A 16457-nucleotide genomic window follows, 5' to 3' on the forward strand; every position below is an offset into this window, starting at 1 on the left:
AGTGTGAGATTATGCTTTCCTTTTTAATCGCCCCCAGTACTCAGTGGTTTAAGTCAGGCCATCCCATTACAAGCATACAGTGTTATACTGATGGGTGTAAATGTACAGTAGTAGGACTCCCCAACTAGCCTAATTGCCCTACTCAGGTTGTCTAGATAGGAGGGCTGCATGCCACTTTGGTAATCAGTGTGTGTGTGTGTGTGTGTGTGTGTGTGTGTGTGTGTGTGTGTGTGTGTGTGTGTGTGTGTGTGTGTGTGTGTGTGTGTGTGTGTGTGTGTGTGTGTGTGTGTGCATGTGTGCGTGCGTGTGTAAACGGGGCACACCAGAATCGGAGTGCCTGGATACAGCTCTTAGCCGTGGTATATTGGCCGTATACCACAAACCCCCAAGGTGCCTTATTGCTATTATAAACTGGTAAACAACATAAATAGAACAGTAAACACGTTTTTTTCTGGGTCATACCAGGGTTATTGTCTGATATACACACGGCTCAAATGCTGTTTCAGCCAATGAGCATCAGGGACCCAAATGGCCCCGTTTATAATATGGCTTATATTACAGTGACAATGGGATCTAGAGGCTAGTTGAAAAGGCTTCCCGAGGAGGATAAAGGGTTATTAAAACAAAGGTTTCTTACCTTGTCTAGTTTCACTTCAATCTCCACCACCTCCGTCTCCACTTCATTAATGTTCGCCCTGCAAGATAAAAAAAAATAAAAACGGTTTTATCAGTACAGAGAAGAGTTACATTGCGTTTATCATAATGATTTTTTCCCCCGCTTCATACACCGTGACTGTACCACACATTTCCCATGTCCTTGGGAAGAGAAGGCAAAGTAACATTCATCTTAGACTGACAGTGATGTTCTTGGATCTGAACACAGACATGTTCGAGCTGAAACAGGCCCGGGTTCGGGAGTTCTCTGGGGAAGTGTTAACGAGTTAAGTGACAGAGCGAGACACTGGCTGGAAACAATTGAGCTCAGACATAACAGAGTGACAAGATGTTCAGCAGAGCTGTGGTACAGTCGCACCCCCGAAAAACTCTTCACCTAGTCACTGCCGCCACCCCACCCCAAAGCATATGGGACCTCTGCCTCTGCCCTGCTCTTAGGGAGTGGGTTACACAGTGGCCCACCGCTGTCCCTGCCCTAGCCACTAGCCCACACCACTGTTTATACAAGCCTCAGCTGTGGGTGTGCACGGTGGCGGCTTCCTCAGATTGCTTGGAGACCATATGAAAGGCTGATGTGATGTTGGGGTATAAAGGTGAAGGGCTGTGACATAATTAGAACAACTCAATGAAACAGGTACCGATTCATCTCTAGCCATATCGTCTAAACATCCTCCCATACTTTCTCACGACCCTGTGGGACTGGGAAGGTCACACTTGACTTGAGTCAGTCAGTGTAAAATTAGCAAACACATCATCGATTCTTCTTGCCTCTTAGCTCATACAGTCACCTCCAAAAAGGATTTGGCACCCTTGATAAAGATGAGCAAAAAAAGACAGTAAAAAAATAATAATACAAATACGGATGTGAATCGGAGTGCCTGGACACAGCCCCTACGTGGGCCAGCCCCCTAGCAATTCAAGTTCCAGCCAATAAACTTTAGCTCCTAGCAATTTGAGTGACAGCTAATAGATGCACACACAGCAGAGAGAGAGAGAGAGAGGGAGAGGGAGAAGGGAGAGGGATAGAGAGAGAAAGAGAGAGAAAGAGAAAGAGAGAGAGAGAGAGAGAGGGAGAGAGAGAGAGAGAAATTATGTGGTACAGATACCGTATCTACACATAAGTGACGTAGTAAGCCATTTTCGGGTGACCACTTTTGGCTCGTGAGCGCTAGATTCAGAACTACAGTACTAGCTAAAAAGTATGCAAAAGTACCAGAGGAAGATGAGGATCACTCTAAAAAGTAGAATGTTTATGCAGATTACATTTAGTTTGATTTCAATTATAAGAACCTTTAGGGGTGCCAATGCTTTTGACAACTATCTTGTTTTAGATTTTTTTATTACTTGTTGAACAAAATCTCCTCTGAGCAAATTGTATTAGTTTAAAAGTATATCATTTTCCCATTTTATTGAGCATACAATATCGCTCAGTATTTATTTTATACAGTCTTTTTTGCTCATTTATTTATCGAGGGTGCCAATACTTTTGGACTTTTGGAGGGTGACTGTACAGCTCCATATTAGCAGAAAGCAGCAGCAAATCTCTCACGTTTTACAACAGTGCTCTCTCTCTCTCTCCTCTCTCCTTTTCTCTCCACCCTTCTCGCAATCCTCCCTCCCTCTCTCATCTTCCCTTCTTTTCTCTCACCCTCTCCTACTCACTTCCTTTCCCTCTCCTTCCCTTTGCTCTCTCCATCCCCTTGGCCATGGGTACTGTAGATTAGGCCGGTTGGCTGGCTCAGGCCGCAGTATGCAGGGCTCAAGGCTCAGGGGAGGAAGGACACCACGTGCTCGTCTTCGGATCTGCCACAGCATTTACTCTTACTACTGTCAGTCAACTGGAGCATGCCTGAATACTATGAACAGGGAATATCGGAAGGTCAGCCTTAGATTTGGATTCCAACCATACTCCTGCCTAATCAATACCAAACATATGGCTCTATGTTTTATAACCTCAACTGATTCCCCTTTTTATAACTTAAACTGATTCCCCTTTTTATAACCTAAACTGATTCCCCTTTTTATAACTTAAACTGATTCCCCTTTTTATAACCTCAACTGATTCCCCTTTTTATAACTTAAACTGATTCCCCTTTTTATAACCTAAACTGATTCCCCTTTTTATAACCTAAACTGATTCCCCTTTTTATAACTTAAACTGATTCCCCTTTTTATAACTTAAACTGATTCCCCTTTTTATGACCTAAACTGATTCACCTTTTTATGACCTTACCTGATTCCCATTTGAGACTTTTAGGCCTACTGACCGCACCCACCAGTAATCCTACTGCGAACAACTCGTGCTTTTTTTAATAGCTGATGTCAGTTTTAAACAGCCCTGTTAATATAATATGATAAGCTCTGCTTTTGTACAGCTATGTTTTTTTTCTCGTGCCTCTGAGAGGCAGCATGACAGTGAGTGTTCTTGAAATGTCGTGTTTCTTTTACTCTCCCATGTGTCGGCAATGCGTGATGCTGAAATGGTGACCCATTTATAACAGCAGTTTATTCTCTCTGCAACCGTTTACTTCCAAAATGAGTTGTTCTTCTTGTGACTGTGAGCACAGAAGAACGGTAAACACTCTTCCGAGTTCCTACAGTATCTAATCAATAATGTTGCTATTGATTAACAATTGGTATTGGCAATAAAGGACAACAGTGAAGCATAGACAAGTTAGATAGGAAAGGGCTTTAATTTAAAAACTCCTGTATAGAGGGCGGGGGCTAGCCTCTCCTGTCAATTGTACAGTATTAGAGCATGATCCCCTGCAGGCAACACGTCTCTCCTCGACAGTAGCCTAGTGGAGCTAACATGGATTGGACCCCCTGCAGTGGTTAGCCTTCCAGATGTTTCTCCCGTTTGATCGGGGGGCTGGCTTGGGGGACAGCTGCTCCCCCATGCCCCCATCGTCCCGTCTCACTACACATGACTTCCATAATGGATGCACACGGCGCCCCCTATGCCTGTTGCCGTGGTAACCGACTCCCCCCCCCCCCCGAAGTGGGCTACGGTGGATCCCATTGTGGAAGTCCGTCAGTCGACCCCTACACACAGTCACACCGCAGGGAGTGGAGAGGTTATATGACACAACAGCCTTGACCCCAGCCTGTGTAGCCCAATCAATGGAACACTGCTGTTAATAAGTCATCAACAGACCTTTACTGCCACTCAATATCAATAAACATGTATTCAGTTCCTTTACTCCGTGCCACAAAGAAGTGCTATGTCCACCTCATTGACCTATTTGACTGGACACTTTAATGGCGTGTCCTGATGTCTGATGAAACATGAGCAAACTCACACGAGAGAGTGCATCAGCAGCCACTAACTGGTTTGGGCAGCTTAATGCTGTAGTGCTGGAGGTACTAGCTTGGCCTAGCAGGCAGAATCTGGGAGTGTTTTTTTTCTGACATGGAACATTGCAGATCTGGAGCAGCATGCGTGTGTGTGTGTGTGTGTGTGGTTGAAAAATAATAAACAGCACTATTGTGCTGAATAAGCGCTTCTCTGGCTGCTGTTGGCCCATTGACATGCTGACTGAGCTTCCCCAGGGTAAAGGAAGGGAAGGGCTGAGGTGATGTTTACTACGCCAAACTAACGACTCCAAACACAAAACGCCTTTTGTTTTCCCTTACTTCTTTCATGGGCCACTTCTCATTCCAACTGGATTCACACAGCAGCTACCCTGGAGAGAGTTGAGGTTCTTGGCCGGAGTTGTATTGTGGTGCTGAACATTTGCATTAAGCCTATATGCATAAGAACACCCATACACAGCCAAACATCCAAATGCAGTCTGCAGCTCTGTCATGGTCATCAGTAAGCAGGCAGGGCCAGACTGCTATGGACTTGATGGAGGAGAAGAGAGGACAGACCGCTGAGCCAGAGGGCCCCTGAGAGTTGAGGGTTGGGAGAGCCAGAACCACCCAGCCTTCCTTGCCTGGTGCAGAGCTGACTGGTGGCTGGTGGCCTGTCCTGCCCTGTGTGTGTGTAATGAGCAGAGGGTCTGCTGAGGAGAGAAACGAGCCAGAGACAGGACCGAGAACTGAGGTACTGACCCCTGAACATTGACTGAACACCTGAGCCACAACCAAACCAAACGCCAGCTGAGACGCACCAACCTCCTGGAAGCCAAACCCGCCCCCCAATGGGGGGACCCAATCAACCAATGAACACCCTCAGACAGCCCAGCATGCAAATGAGAGCGAGAACAGCTGTGAAACTGAACAGAGCAGTGGCTTCAAGTGATCCTTTGTGATCACTAACTGGACTGTTTGATCAACCGTGAGTATACTTGTATGCTGCCCATTGTCCCATTTTATTTCTCTAGAAATGGAGCCAATAAGCCATCATCAATATTTCACCTTTGATAGCTCTAAAAATCATCATGTAGAGAAAAAGGGGACATTAGGGGAACATTATCTGACAGGGTTAACATAATCTGATGCGACAGGGGACAGAGAGGGTGTTTCGAGTCAGTTAGTGGGGAGGAGAGTGGGCTATTTGGGGGGAGGGCAGGTCCCTGGTCTGTCTGAGGGCCCTATTGTGTCGAAGGCACTTCCTCTCTGGGGGTCGGCAGCATTTGGTCGGAATATTGATTGCATTAAGAGCTCTGATTGAGACCCTTGTAAATGGCTGAATGGGTGGTTGATGGGAGGAGGGGGGGGGGGTGTCTCTGTCCCTGAGCGTATTGCCTGCACTCCCTTTCCTTTGGCCTTACATTGTATCCAGCGTTATTCTTAGCTAGCTGCTTGTCTCCTTATACCTCACCACCCCATGCCCTGCCCAGACCTCAGCCACTGTGTGATGTAGGGTCAGACAGATGCCCCCAACTATGTCAACTATGCCATTCTTAAACAAATCCATCCTAACCTATTTTCAGAGCTGAACAAAATTAGTTGCCTCGAATGCCAACAAAAATACCTTACTACCCCAAACACGTGCAGTAGCTACAGTATCTTCAGCACGTTATTCCAATCTTACAAACCCTCAAGTTGCCGAGCTCTCATTTAACTCGTGTTCTTTCCTCTTGAAGGCTTCTATTTCTACATCTGGCTGCAACTGCTTTCTTTTCTGAGAGTGCTGCACTCAAAACCCCACTGTAGAACATTGCTCACGTCAGTGTTCACGAGCCGACATCATAGTGCTGCTGCGTTACCCTCGGACGGCCCAGAGCGCACACCTCTGCACTAACGGCCCCGTAGACCTTACACATCTGCAAAGCCAGAATGACTCTATGCTTTGATTACACCGTACCGGGAGACAGAGCGTGCTACTGGACTCTACCGCGTTTTCATCACATGGTTACAATGGCTCGTGGTGTCTAAGGTGTCAACCATGTGTGTGTCCACCATGTCACACTACTGTAGGTCTACGTACAGGACACAGCACAACGTAGAATCCCTCCACATGTATCTAGAACAGTTTCTCCCCCCCCCATGTTTTCCCCAAGTAGCCAACAGCTGAGTGGCAACAACGTACTGAACTCTGTTTCCAGGGCAATCATCGCAGAGTCGAGACATTCGCACACGCACACACACACGCACACACACACACACACACACACACACGTCCCCCTCAGCCCACCCATTGAGTGTTTTGAATGGAGAGAACCCGAGGACCACCAGGGTCCTACATTACACCACTCTACGGTTGGACGCAAGATACACTGCTGAGTTGGACATCTAAGTTGTTCCACTGCTTAGCAAAACCTCGTCTGGCAAACGCGGGAAAGGTGAACAGAAAATGACTGCTTGAAATCCAATGACTATATCAAGAGAAGAAAAGAACGCAATACCATTGGCTGAGGAAAGAGCAATAGGCCTGTGACTAAATATGACAAAAGAATCTAGGTTCTTCCTTTACTTCCTGCCATGCTGTCTACATGACAACCTTCAGCCAGCCTCCCCAGGGCTCTCATTGAGAGGAGAGCAGCTCTGACTAAAGTGACCATGACAACCTTCAGCCAGCCTCCCCAGGGCTCTCATTGAGAGGAGAGCAGCTCTGACTAAAGTGACCATGACAACCTTCAGCCAGCCTCCCCAGGGCTCTCATTGAGAGGAGAGCAGCTCTGACTAAAGTGACCATGACAACCTTCAGCCAGCCTCCCCAGGGCTCTCATTGAGAGGAGAGCAGCTCTGACTAAAGTGACCATGACAACCTTCAGCCAGCCTCCCCAGGGCTCTCATTGAGAGGAGAGCAGCTCTGACTAAAGTGACCATGACAACCTTCAGCCAGCCTCCCCAGGGCTCTCATTGAGAGGAGAGCAGCTCTGACTAAAGTGACCATGACAACCTTCAGCCAGCCTCCCCAGGGCTCTCATTGAGAGGAGAGCAGCTCTGACTAAAATGACCATGACAACCTTCAGCCAGCCTCCCCAGGGCTCTCATTGAGAGGAGAGCAGCTCTGACTAAAGTGACCATGACAGCCTTCTCTGCTACCTGGCCCTATTCATTCCCACGCACACGCACACACACACACGCGCACACATACACAGACAAACACAGGGGCCTAGGGATTCAGGGCCCTGAATGCGGGCCTGCTTGGGAATCTGTAATGGTTTCACCCATTCCGGAACACACGCCCCATTTGTCCCTCTCTCCTTAGCTGTGAGACACAGAGAGAAAAGGTTACTGTCGGTCAAGGGAATGAACTATGTGTTTAAAAAAACACACACTACAACACTGCAATAAACAACATTTGGATCTCTTTGTCAGACTGCATCATATGAGAGCAGATTGCATAAGAGTGAGAAATTATGCTCATTTTGAGTCCACATAAACAGTACATTCCGTCCCACATTCTAAAATTGGCACTGAGTCGTTGGATTCATCTGGGCAGCGCCATCATCTAATAGGCCAGTTAACTTCCTGGCCGGGAGACAAGCCGCACAGGCATTCTCTACCAACCACGTCTGGTCTGCCTGTCTTCCACTGCAGAGGGGAGGGAGGACACTAGGCCAGACGTGCCACAAAAGTTGCCATGCTATGCCCAGCCGGCAATCTTTGGCCACGGTGCCTAGCTAGCACAAATGCCTGTGCAGGATTTGGAAGTTGGCGCACCTATTGAGACTGACAGATTGGAGACAGCAAGCAGTCAGTCTACTATCCACCAAACCCGAGTGGTGCGTGTGAACATACGTGACAGCAACACCCCGCATGTGCTGTATTTTCCCCCACACGGATTCCCCATAGACACGCACTGGGATGTGCAGCTTATTTGCATGCAAAGACCAGCTGAGCTCACTTTGGCCTGACAGAGAAGCTCTAAACAGTGATATCTCATCTCTTCTCTGGATCTGGAATTACAAGTGGTGTGGTGTGCTAAGGACAAGTCCTTTCCCCAGCCTTGCTAATCCAGAATGTCGTCTGGGATTGGGATGGCAGGCTGGAGGAAAGAGGATGAGGAGTGTAGAGGACGGGGGCTCCTTTTTTTGGCTCCCGGTAATGTTTCCCTCGCCTGACTGCACGCTGACCTCTCCAAAATCAACAGGGTTTTACAGAAGATATCATGGCGTCCCCACCAATGGGCTGGCCTGTGTCTGACCTAGACGACCAACCAACCGCCTTCTTGCTGAGGGTGAACTTCTGACCGTCTGCTTTCTGCACCTCCGCCCTTCTCATTGCTGCCTTACTGCTGCCTCATTGCTGCCTCACTGCTGCCTCACTGCTGCCCCTCTGCTGACTACCATTCCCCTGGACAACAGCCCATACACATGCATCCTGGATTAGCCCGGCATTAGGACACCTCCCATACCCATCATCTCATCTATGACGCTTCCCTATAAGCTCCATAACTCAAACCATTGCAATGACTCAAACACATAAAGCTTTACAAAAGGCTCCACCCTTGGACTGGTTGAGCAGGAAAAAGTGCTGCATTCGAAGCTAAATGATGAGTTCGTGTTTACACTGGCAATAGCAATAATCTAAGAAAGTCAAATATCTTCAAAGTTTGTGGTTTTCTTTTGAACTTCATGGTGCATTCATTGGGCGTCAGAGAGGACACGGGGTATTGGCTAGCACTGTCCTGTAACAATTTAGCAATGTCCTATTGGATAAGAAGCTGTGAATCTGTTGGTACCGCCTCCCTTTTTTTAAACCAAAACAAGGTGCTCCGGACGCCGTTAGTCAGAGAACCGTTACACAGTAACACATGGAACTACAAGTATCTTGCTGAGTCTTGAACGACACGTGGTGCACAAACACTTTCTGTTCCTCCCTGGGAGAAAGAGAGACGTCAGCGCTGGTAGCGTCCAACATCAACCAATGTTTCACAGGCTGCTCCAGAGCTGAGCTGAGCTCGGGAGAACGTTCTCATTTAATGTGACCACATGCATCCCGTCTTCTCAAGATGGAGAGAACAGAGAACAGAGACACATTCTTCCACAGAGACATTCAAACCAAATAAGCCCCCCTCTGGCCCGTGAGAACTCTGTTCTGTTGCTGGCCTTACTGCCATACTGCTGCCAAAGCTGTCTGGTTATTGTTCAAACTCTACAAAAGAGTCCAAGAAATTCAGAAAACAACACACAACTCCAGCAGTTCATTTGCACATGGCTAGTCAGTAGACAGGAGCATTTATAGATCCATAAATACGTCTGTAAGAAGACTCTCTCAACTGAGATCAATTTGGAAATCTATGAAAATGCAACAGTGACATTTAGTCCTTACCCAAGCCCTACATGAATAATAAATTGCAAGCTTTGTTCAGGTTAGAATCAGCAGGTGTGTGGAGGAGGGCTATGCTGTTCACATCCACACTAAATTCTTCATGGCTTCAATGCCCGAAAGGTCTCTAAATCAATCATCTCGGCACCCAGAGCCAACAAGAAAATACTAAATTAACTGTCTTACTGCTTGGCAAAGGGGTTGTACTTCAAGAAACACAGACAGGTAAATGCCTCCCTAACTTCCCAGGCTCCTCATTGTCCTTCCCACGCAGTCCATCAATGCACAAAGCGAGGTATCATTTAGCATGAATCAATAACGCTACATTTTAATCACACACCAATCAATTACCTCCTATAATCTGGAGGAACTACAGCTAACACATCTCTGGCACTTAATGGCCTAATTAGTCACAGTGTAACTGTTGCTGTGACCCGGATGTGAACCTGAAAGGGTGTCCTGACCCCTGGGGATAGAGCAGCTGATACCTGGCCTGCCAGAGGGCTCAGACCTCACAAACTCATGAACCGCCATGCCAATGGACTGGCCTGGGCGACTGGGATAGCCCCATCACACCGAAGGCTCAGACCTCACAAAAACCAACCAAAGAGATGGCCTGGCTGGATGAGTGAGGCTGGGCTAAATAGCTGCCAAAGGACACAAAGCCACCCTGTATGTCTCCACAGATCCACTGAGCGAGTCCGAGAGACAAAGCACTGTTGTTATGACTGGCGGCAAAAGTTGAGGGAAGCTACGGTACAGAAGCTACTTTCCCGCTCTTTTCAGAATATGTCTGTCTTGACTTCCTGGTCTAGTACATGACCACCAAGACTGCAGAGACAAGCCTCTGTCCAGAGAGGGAACATATTTTGATGAAGATGTATTTGTAGTACAACAAATGACAGCACTAAACTGTCAATAATATCTTAAAACTCAATCTTATTACGTCAAAGAAATAGGAAGAGAGTCAGAAGAAAGAGCTGTACCATTTTGACTGAGATCAAAAGATAAGAGCTCAAGCTTTATACAAGGGCTCCTTCATTGCTTTTTCAAACAATGTGAAGGCGCCCGTTACGCTTTTGGAGATTTTGTGATGCCGGAATAATGAAAGTAGCATCATGGCCAACTCTAACCTAGCCGAGGGCACTGTAAGCCATACAAATAGGCAAAACATTTGGATCATCTCATTTTAGCAGCTGTTCAAGACAAGAGACCATGTCTGACAGACAGATTCATAGGGCAAATGACCTCTGCAGTTGCAGTACCACGCTTTAACAATGAATGATTGATGCAGTGCTACAATAATATGTGAAACCCTATTATTATACTGAAATGTGGTTTAAAATCTCAAGCAAAATGTCACAGGCCTAAGCAACATTCTTTTTTTTTTTTTTGAAAAAGGTCTTATGAAAAGACCATGTTTCATTCTCTTATCCGAGCTGGATCTTGAAAAATGTTCTTTCCTGCGTCAGCCTTTTCCGCTAATATTTCAAAGCTGTAACTTAGGGACAGCTTTCAGGCAGATGTCTGTATATTACTGCTACTTGGCAGATACACACTCTACGGCATTTCAGAGAAAATAACCAAAGATCCATTCAGACCCACAAAATCCCCAACCTTTCCGTGTCTAACTTATTGTGAACATCCACATTTCTTTCATTCAGTTGTTGTTCTCTTGTTACTTTTACAAGCACCTTTTCTGACCGCCTGAACTGTTTGGATAATCTGATAGGCAGCCATTCTTCTCTTGTCCCTGAGGGATTTGACTGCTAACACAGGGCTGTCAGTCCCGCTGAGCGGGAATAAACACTGGGGAGTGCCTGTCGGAGAGGACAGCACCAGAGCACCAGGTTTTATCTGGGAATCTGCTGGGATTTGTGGCCGTGTGGCTGGTAGGCGTCCGTGATAAGCCTCTGGCTAAGGCCTCAGGAGGGCAGGAGAAGGCCAGGGGAGATGTTGAGGCTGGGGTGGGCTGGGGCATAGAAATGGAATGACTAGAACTGGAGAAGCCCCTCAGACCATGGCAATTACATTCAATGAGTTTCCGGGTCAATGCATCACAAAACGTTAACTTGAATGGGAATGTCCATTCTAGTAATTCAATCCTATTCTATGGGGTTGGGGCTAGTAGCACTAGCAGGCCGTCAGAGCACTGACCTGTGGGATCCTTCCTTCCTGAGAAAGAAGTGATTGGTCAAAGCAGGTGTGTTCCAGTTTCCTGCTTTCAGACAAGCGTCATCAACATCATTGATGGATCCTGTGGCTCCATGTTTTAGTCACTAAGCAGCATCAGCAGCAGGACAATATGTAATTATTGTAAGACTTTTCATTGTTTCTACAACTTTTAAGCTATTTCTTGAGAGTTTGACACCCCCGGCTACCATTGGAGCTTGTCCATCAACCCACTATCACAGATTATTGTGAAATATATTGTTTATTGGAAATTTGTGACAGGCACACAGAAAAGAATTGTGCAGTACACGCTTTTGTATACAATGAATTTCAATCACAGATAAAATATGTTACTTAAGACAGAAACGATATGAGGGAGTTTGGTCTGGGAGGATAGGTGGGTGTATAATACAAATGTCTAGCAACCCAAAGGTTGCGTGTTTGAATCTCATCATGGACAACTTTAGCAAATTCGCAACTACTTTTGTTACCTAACCTTAACCCTAACTTTAACCCCTAGCCTAGCTAACATTTGCCACCTAGCTAGCCTAACTAATGTTAGCCACAACAAACTGGAATTCATGTAATCCACACGAAAAGGTAGACTTTTTTGCGTGTGCCTGTCACGAATTCCAAATAAGTCATTTGTGTCTAAGCTGTGATAGCGTGTTGCACATACAGCAACACATATGAAGTGGCACAGGGACACTGTGGTCTGCTTCCTGTAGAGTAATTGAGGGATCAGATCTGCATGGATTAAGCTAATGGTTGTAAATCACAACGACTCTAATTTCTCTGACGTGCTCTAGCCAACCACCTGTCCAGTCCAGGGCTGGTCAGCACAGTCCGTCCCCTGCCCTCTTCACTGGACACCAGGAAACCAGGCCACTGGAGATTTATGGGATTATCTGACAATAACTGATGACATACACTCAAGCATACATAATGGACCCACTTACTATAATGCTCGGGGGGTAATATGTCATGCATATTTATTGATTCGAAAGCCTGCCTGAATCTGGTTGTTACTCCAATTGCTATACTATGTGTTAGGCTTAGCCTGGTCCCAGATCTGTTTGTGTTGTCTTGCCAACTTCTATGGTCATGCATTGTCACAATGTTTGGTGTGAAATATGACCCTAAGAGTTGACAAAACAGCACAAACAGATCTGGGACCAGGCTAGCTATGTGTTGCCCACTCACTCTCCCGAACATCCTGTCAACAGTATGTTTAATTGGCAGTTGGAGTGGAACACAGCACAGAACTGAACGAGAAACAATGATTGGGAACATTGCCAGCATACACCAAGAGTTCACAGCACTAGCCACATGACCTTGGTATTATGTCATAATGGTGATGAAGTAATGTTGGAAATCCCAGAGCATGGTGATGGTGCTGACTATGGGAGAATGTGTCCATCCTGTTGCCCCTCACACAATCTAACATGATATAACAATATAGTGTGAGGAATTAATGGACATTGTGTGCCAAAATGCCACTTTATTACAGACGTATTACAGTATGAATCATCAGGCAACAGCTTGTAACTGAACAATGAAAATATGTCATATTCTCATCTCAACGTGGACACAGTACAATATCTTCCCATACATCTCGGCGAATGGCAAGATTGCTCAACGGCTCCATATTACCAACCAGATGACCAATTAGTGTAGTATGCTGTCCTCATTAGCCAGGGCCAGTTTCACTGAATGTGTGTGTGTGTGCGTGTGTGTGCGTGTGTGTGTGGGCGTGCGAGAGCAGGAGAAAACAAAGAAAGACAGCAGATGGCAACATCCCTGCAATTTACATTCAAGAAAATAAATAACTTTCCATCGCTCTGACATAACCTCAAAACCTTTAATATTAACTGGTTAGAGATCCATAGATCTCATCTCAATATGCCTGAATCCTTCCTGTGTAATCAAGGCAACAGAGGTCCTTATCATTGGCTATCATTATTTGAGGCAGCTGCTGGGTGTCAAAAGCGATGCATTATGCAGCTAGTGCTGCTAACCCACCCTCCCCAGTCACTGTTGGGGTCGTGCAATTAGGCCACAGCCCATGGGGAAACGCCACTTCAGACAGGGAGCAGAGCTGGGCAACAAAGGCTGTCAGCACATCGCTTTGTGTCATTACACACACGGACCATTAAGCCTCTCTCTCTCAGCATGTAGGCCTAGTGGTTGTGAAGTGGCCTATTTCCGAATAGCATTCAAATATGTCTGTTACCGTACAGGACGGCTAGTCTGACTGTGGCAGACACCACACTGCATTCTTGTTTGAGAAAGAGTCTTGATTTTTTTGTTGTTGTTCTTCTAATGTCAGTTTATGTGACAAAACAAGCAAGAGACTGATTGTACCATCTAAAAGTAAGACACAAAAAAGAAACTTAAGAACGGGAATCATAGAAATTGAGCAGATAAAACAGATCTATCGCTTCTTAGACTTGCCTTCAATGAGAATGACAGCTCACATTTCTATGTGAATTTGATCAGGTCGCCCAAGAAATGACATATTGCAGCGTTAATTGTCTGCACATGCTTGTGGACTGTTGCATTATTCAAGAGTGTAATATGGTTTGGTTGCATTATTCATATTGAAATATGTTCTAGTAGAAAAGTTGCTTGGATTGTTAAATAGTCTGTGCTTACTGGCTAGTGGCCACCGTGATATTTACATGGAATTTGATCTAAGGACCAAGAATGTTGCGTTGCCAGCCATAACAATGGGGAGGCAAGAATGTAATGTGAATTGAAAAGTACAAATCTCTATTGCCACTCAGCTCCTCAGACTCTCCTTCATCTCTGGTAGCGGGAACAGGGCCCTAGAAAATGTTCCGTTGTGGAGTGGGAGACAATGAGGTACACAGACAGACAAGGCACCAGCCCTCCTCGAGTCTGAGCCTTATTCTGGGCAGCAGCCCACCAAGCCAGTTTTTTCTCTCTCTCTCTCTCTCTCTCTCTCTCTCTCTCTCTCTCTCTCTCTCTCTCTCTCTCTCTCTCTCTCTCCTCTCTCTCTCTCTCTCTCTCTCTCTCTCTCTCTCTCTCTCTCTCTCTCTCTCTCTCTCTCTCTCTCTCTCTCTCTCTCTCTCTCTCTCTCTCTCTCTCTCTCTCTCTCTCTCTCTCTCTCTCTCTCTCTCTCTCTCTCTCTCTCTCTCTCTCTCTCTCTCTCTCTCTCTCTCTCTCTCTCTCTCTCTCTCTCTCTCTCTCTCTCTCTCTCTCTCTCTCTCTCTCAGTGAATGGACTGGGTGAACTGCAGAAAGAAATTGAAAGGAGCACTGGTCTGTCTGGTCCAAGTATCTGAGGTGATCCTCACATCCTAACTCCTGACATTGGAGTGAAAACATTTAAGACAAATCCTGATATTTCAGTGAAATTACTGCCTGTGAATTCCCCCAGTGAAAATCCCTTCGTAGACACCCACCATGATGTCCAGTCAGTGCTGCCTAGCGGGGCTGAGTCTGAGCTGGCCTGGGCCTGCGAGTCTTCCCAGCATTTTTGTGGGCTAAACATGCAGCTTGGCTCGCACTAGAAAGACATACCAGACGTGTGAAGCATTCAGCTCTTTCCTGTCTGAGAAGTCGGCGATGTGGCTCGCAGAAACAAAAGACTAAGTGTCTGTGCTTCAGAGAGTTGTCCTCACAAAAAAGTCATATTATATCCGATTATTGTTGGCCATTTCTTACTGAGCAGATTTGTACTAGCGAAAACGAAGGTTTGTACAGGTCCAGTTCTTGAAGGACAGGAAAGAAATGCTCAAAGTACATTGCATTTGGAAACTAATTCCAACACAAACAACAGTCGTATGCAGTTCATGTCATACAGATTGTGTAAATATGTTCATTCACTGTATGCTGCCTGCCACAGACCTCACGTGAGAAGAACGGTTTACACACACAGACACAGAGATAACAGTGGAGGTGACTGGTGGGTCTGGGCCATGTCAATCTGTCCCCTCTTTCCCCCAGGTGTTTCCTCCAACCCTGTAGTCAGCACTTTCCCCCTGACGTCACCATCTGTCCTGCGTCTCTCCGTGCCACGACTCCCTCCCTCCCCAGTGGGCGGAGGACCAGGTTGTTGATCAAGCCCCTGTGTGAACTGTGAACTCACACATGCCTGGTCCTGGCAAGACCCTGGCTGGCTGCCACCGTAAAAGTGTGAAAGCTTATGAGGCGGGACTTTGTTTGTTTGTTGTTCATTTGTCGAGAGAGAAGGGGAGCATTGCACCATTGTTGATTTTTCTAGTCAGTCGAGGTTTCTTCAGAAACATGTTCCGGAGTGGTCTATTGAGAGGAAGCCTAACTTGAGGCAAATGGGGAGCATTTACAATACAACCAATTACCTTGACACTTGGCATCACAATCATGGAATGAAAGAGAATGGAAGATCTATTTCCTCAGTTAACAATGCTGGAAAATAGCGTTGAACAGTTCTCTCTAGCATTCCTGCTAGTCCCAGTGGAGCCTAAATGAACAAGGAGCAGAGCAGCAACGGAGCATCAGTTTACAAACAGAGAGGCAGGCTTCAGTCAGTCATGGCTCGCTGGGCTCCACTACAAACCACAGCCTCTAGAGACCAGGGGCCTCATTTATAACAGTTTGTGTCAATTTCACACTAAATATCTGCGTGCGCCCATTTCTGAAAAGTCGACGCACATACAAAAACATTGAGATCTATAAACTCGGCAGCATGCAACACATACGCATGGTTTCCCTTTACAAAATCAGACCTGTCATAAAACTGTGCGGGCGTGAATGAGCATAAACACTCCACCTGGAAAACGGCTCCATTCACTTTTTTTATGGGGACAACAACGCCCTTTTATTTGCTGTATAACGTGGAACTATTGGCATTATTGTGCAACAGACACATTTCAGTTCAGTGTTTAGTTCGTCAGTAGATGATTGTGTTTCTATGTCCTGCCTTGATATCGGCTCTAA

The 16457-nt window shown here is 46.2% G+C and overlaps 1 protein-coding gene across 3 annotated transcripts in view; it reads right to left on the reverse strand.

Annotated features, from left to right (window-relative positions):
* Positions 1-16457, reverse strand: part of LOC109869189 (arf-GAP with coiled-coil, ANK repeat and PH domain-containing protein 3-like) — a 74642-nt gene that overhangs the window by 40643 nt on the left and 17542 nt on the right. For all 3 annotated transcript variants that reach the window (XM_020459140.2, XM_020459139.2, XM_020459141.2), the window contains exon 2: positions 638-695. In XM_020459140.2, the coding sequence (XP_020314729.1) occupies positions 638-695 (58 nt within the window). The remainder of the gene's footprint in view (positions 1-637; positions 696-16457) is intronic.

Source organism: Oncorhynchus kisutch, linkage group LG24 (assembly GCF_002021735.2).
Source record: "Oncorhynchus kisutch isolate 150728-3 linkage group LG24, Okis_V2, whole genome shotgun sequence".
NCBI lineage: Eukaryota > Metazoa > Chordata > Actinopteri > Salmoniformes > Salmonidae > Oncorhynchus > Oncorhynchus kisutch.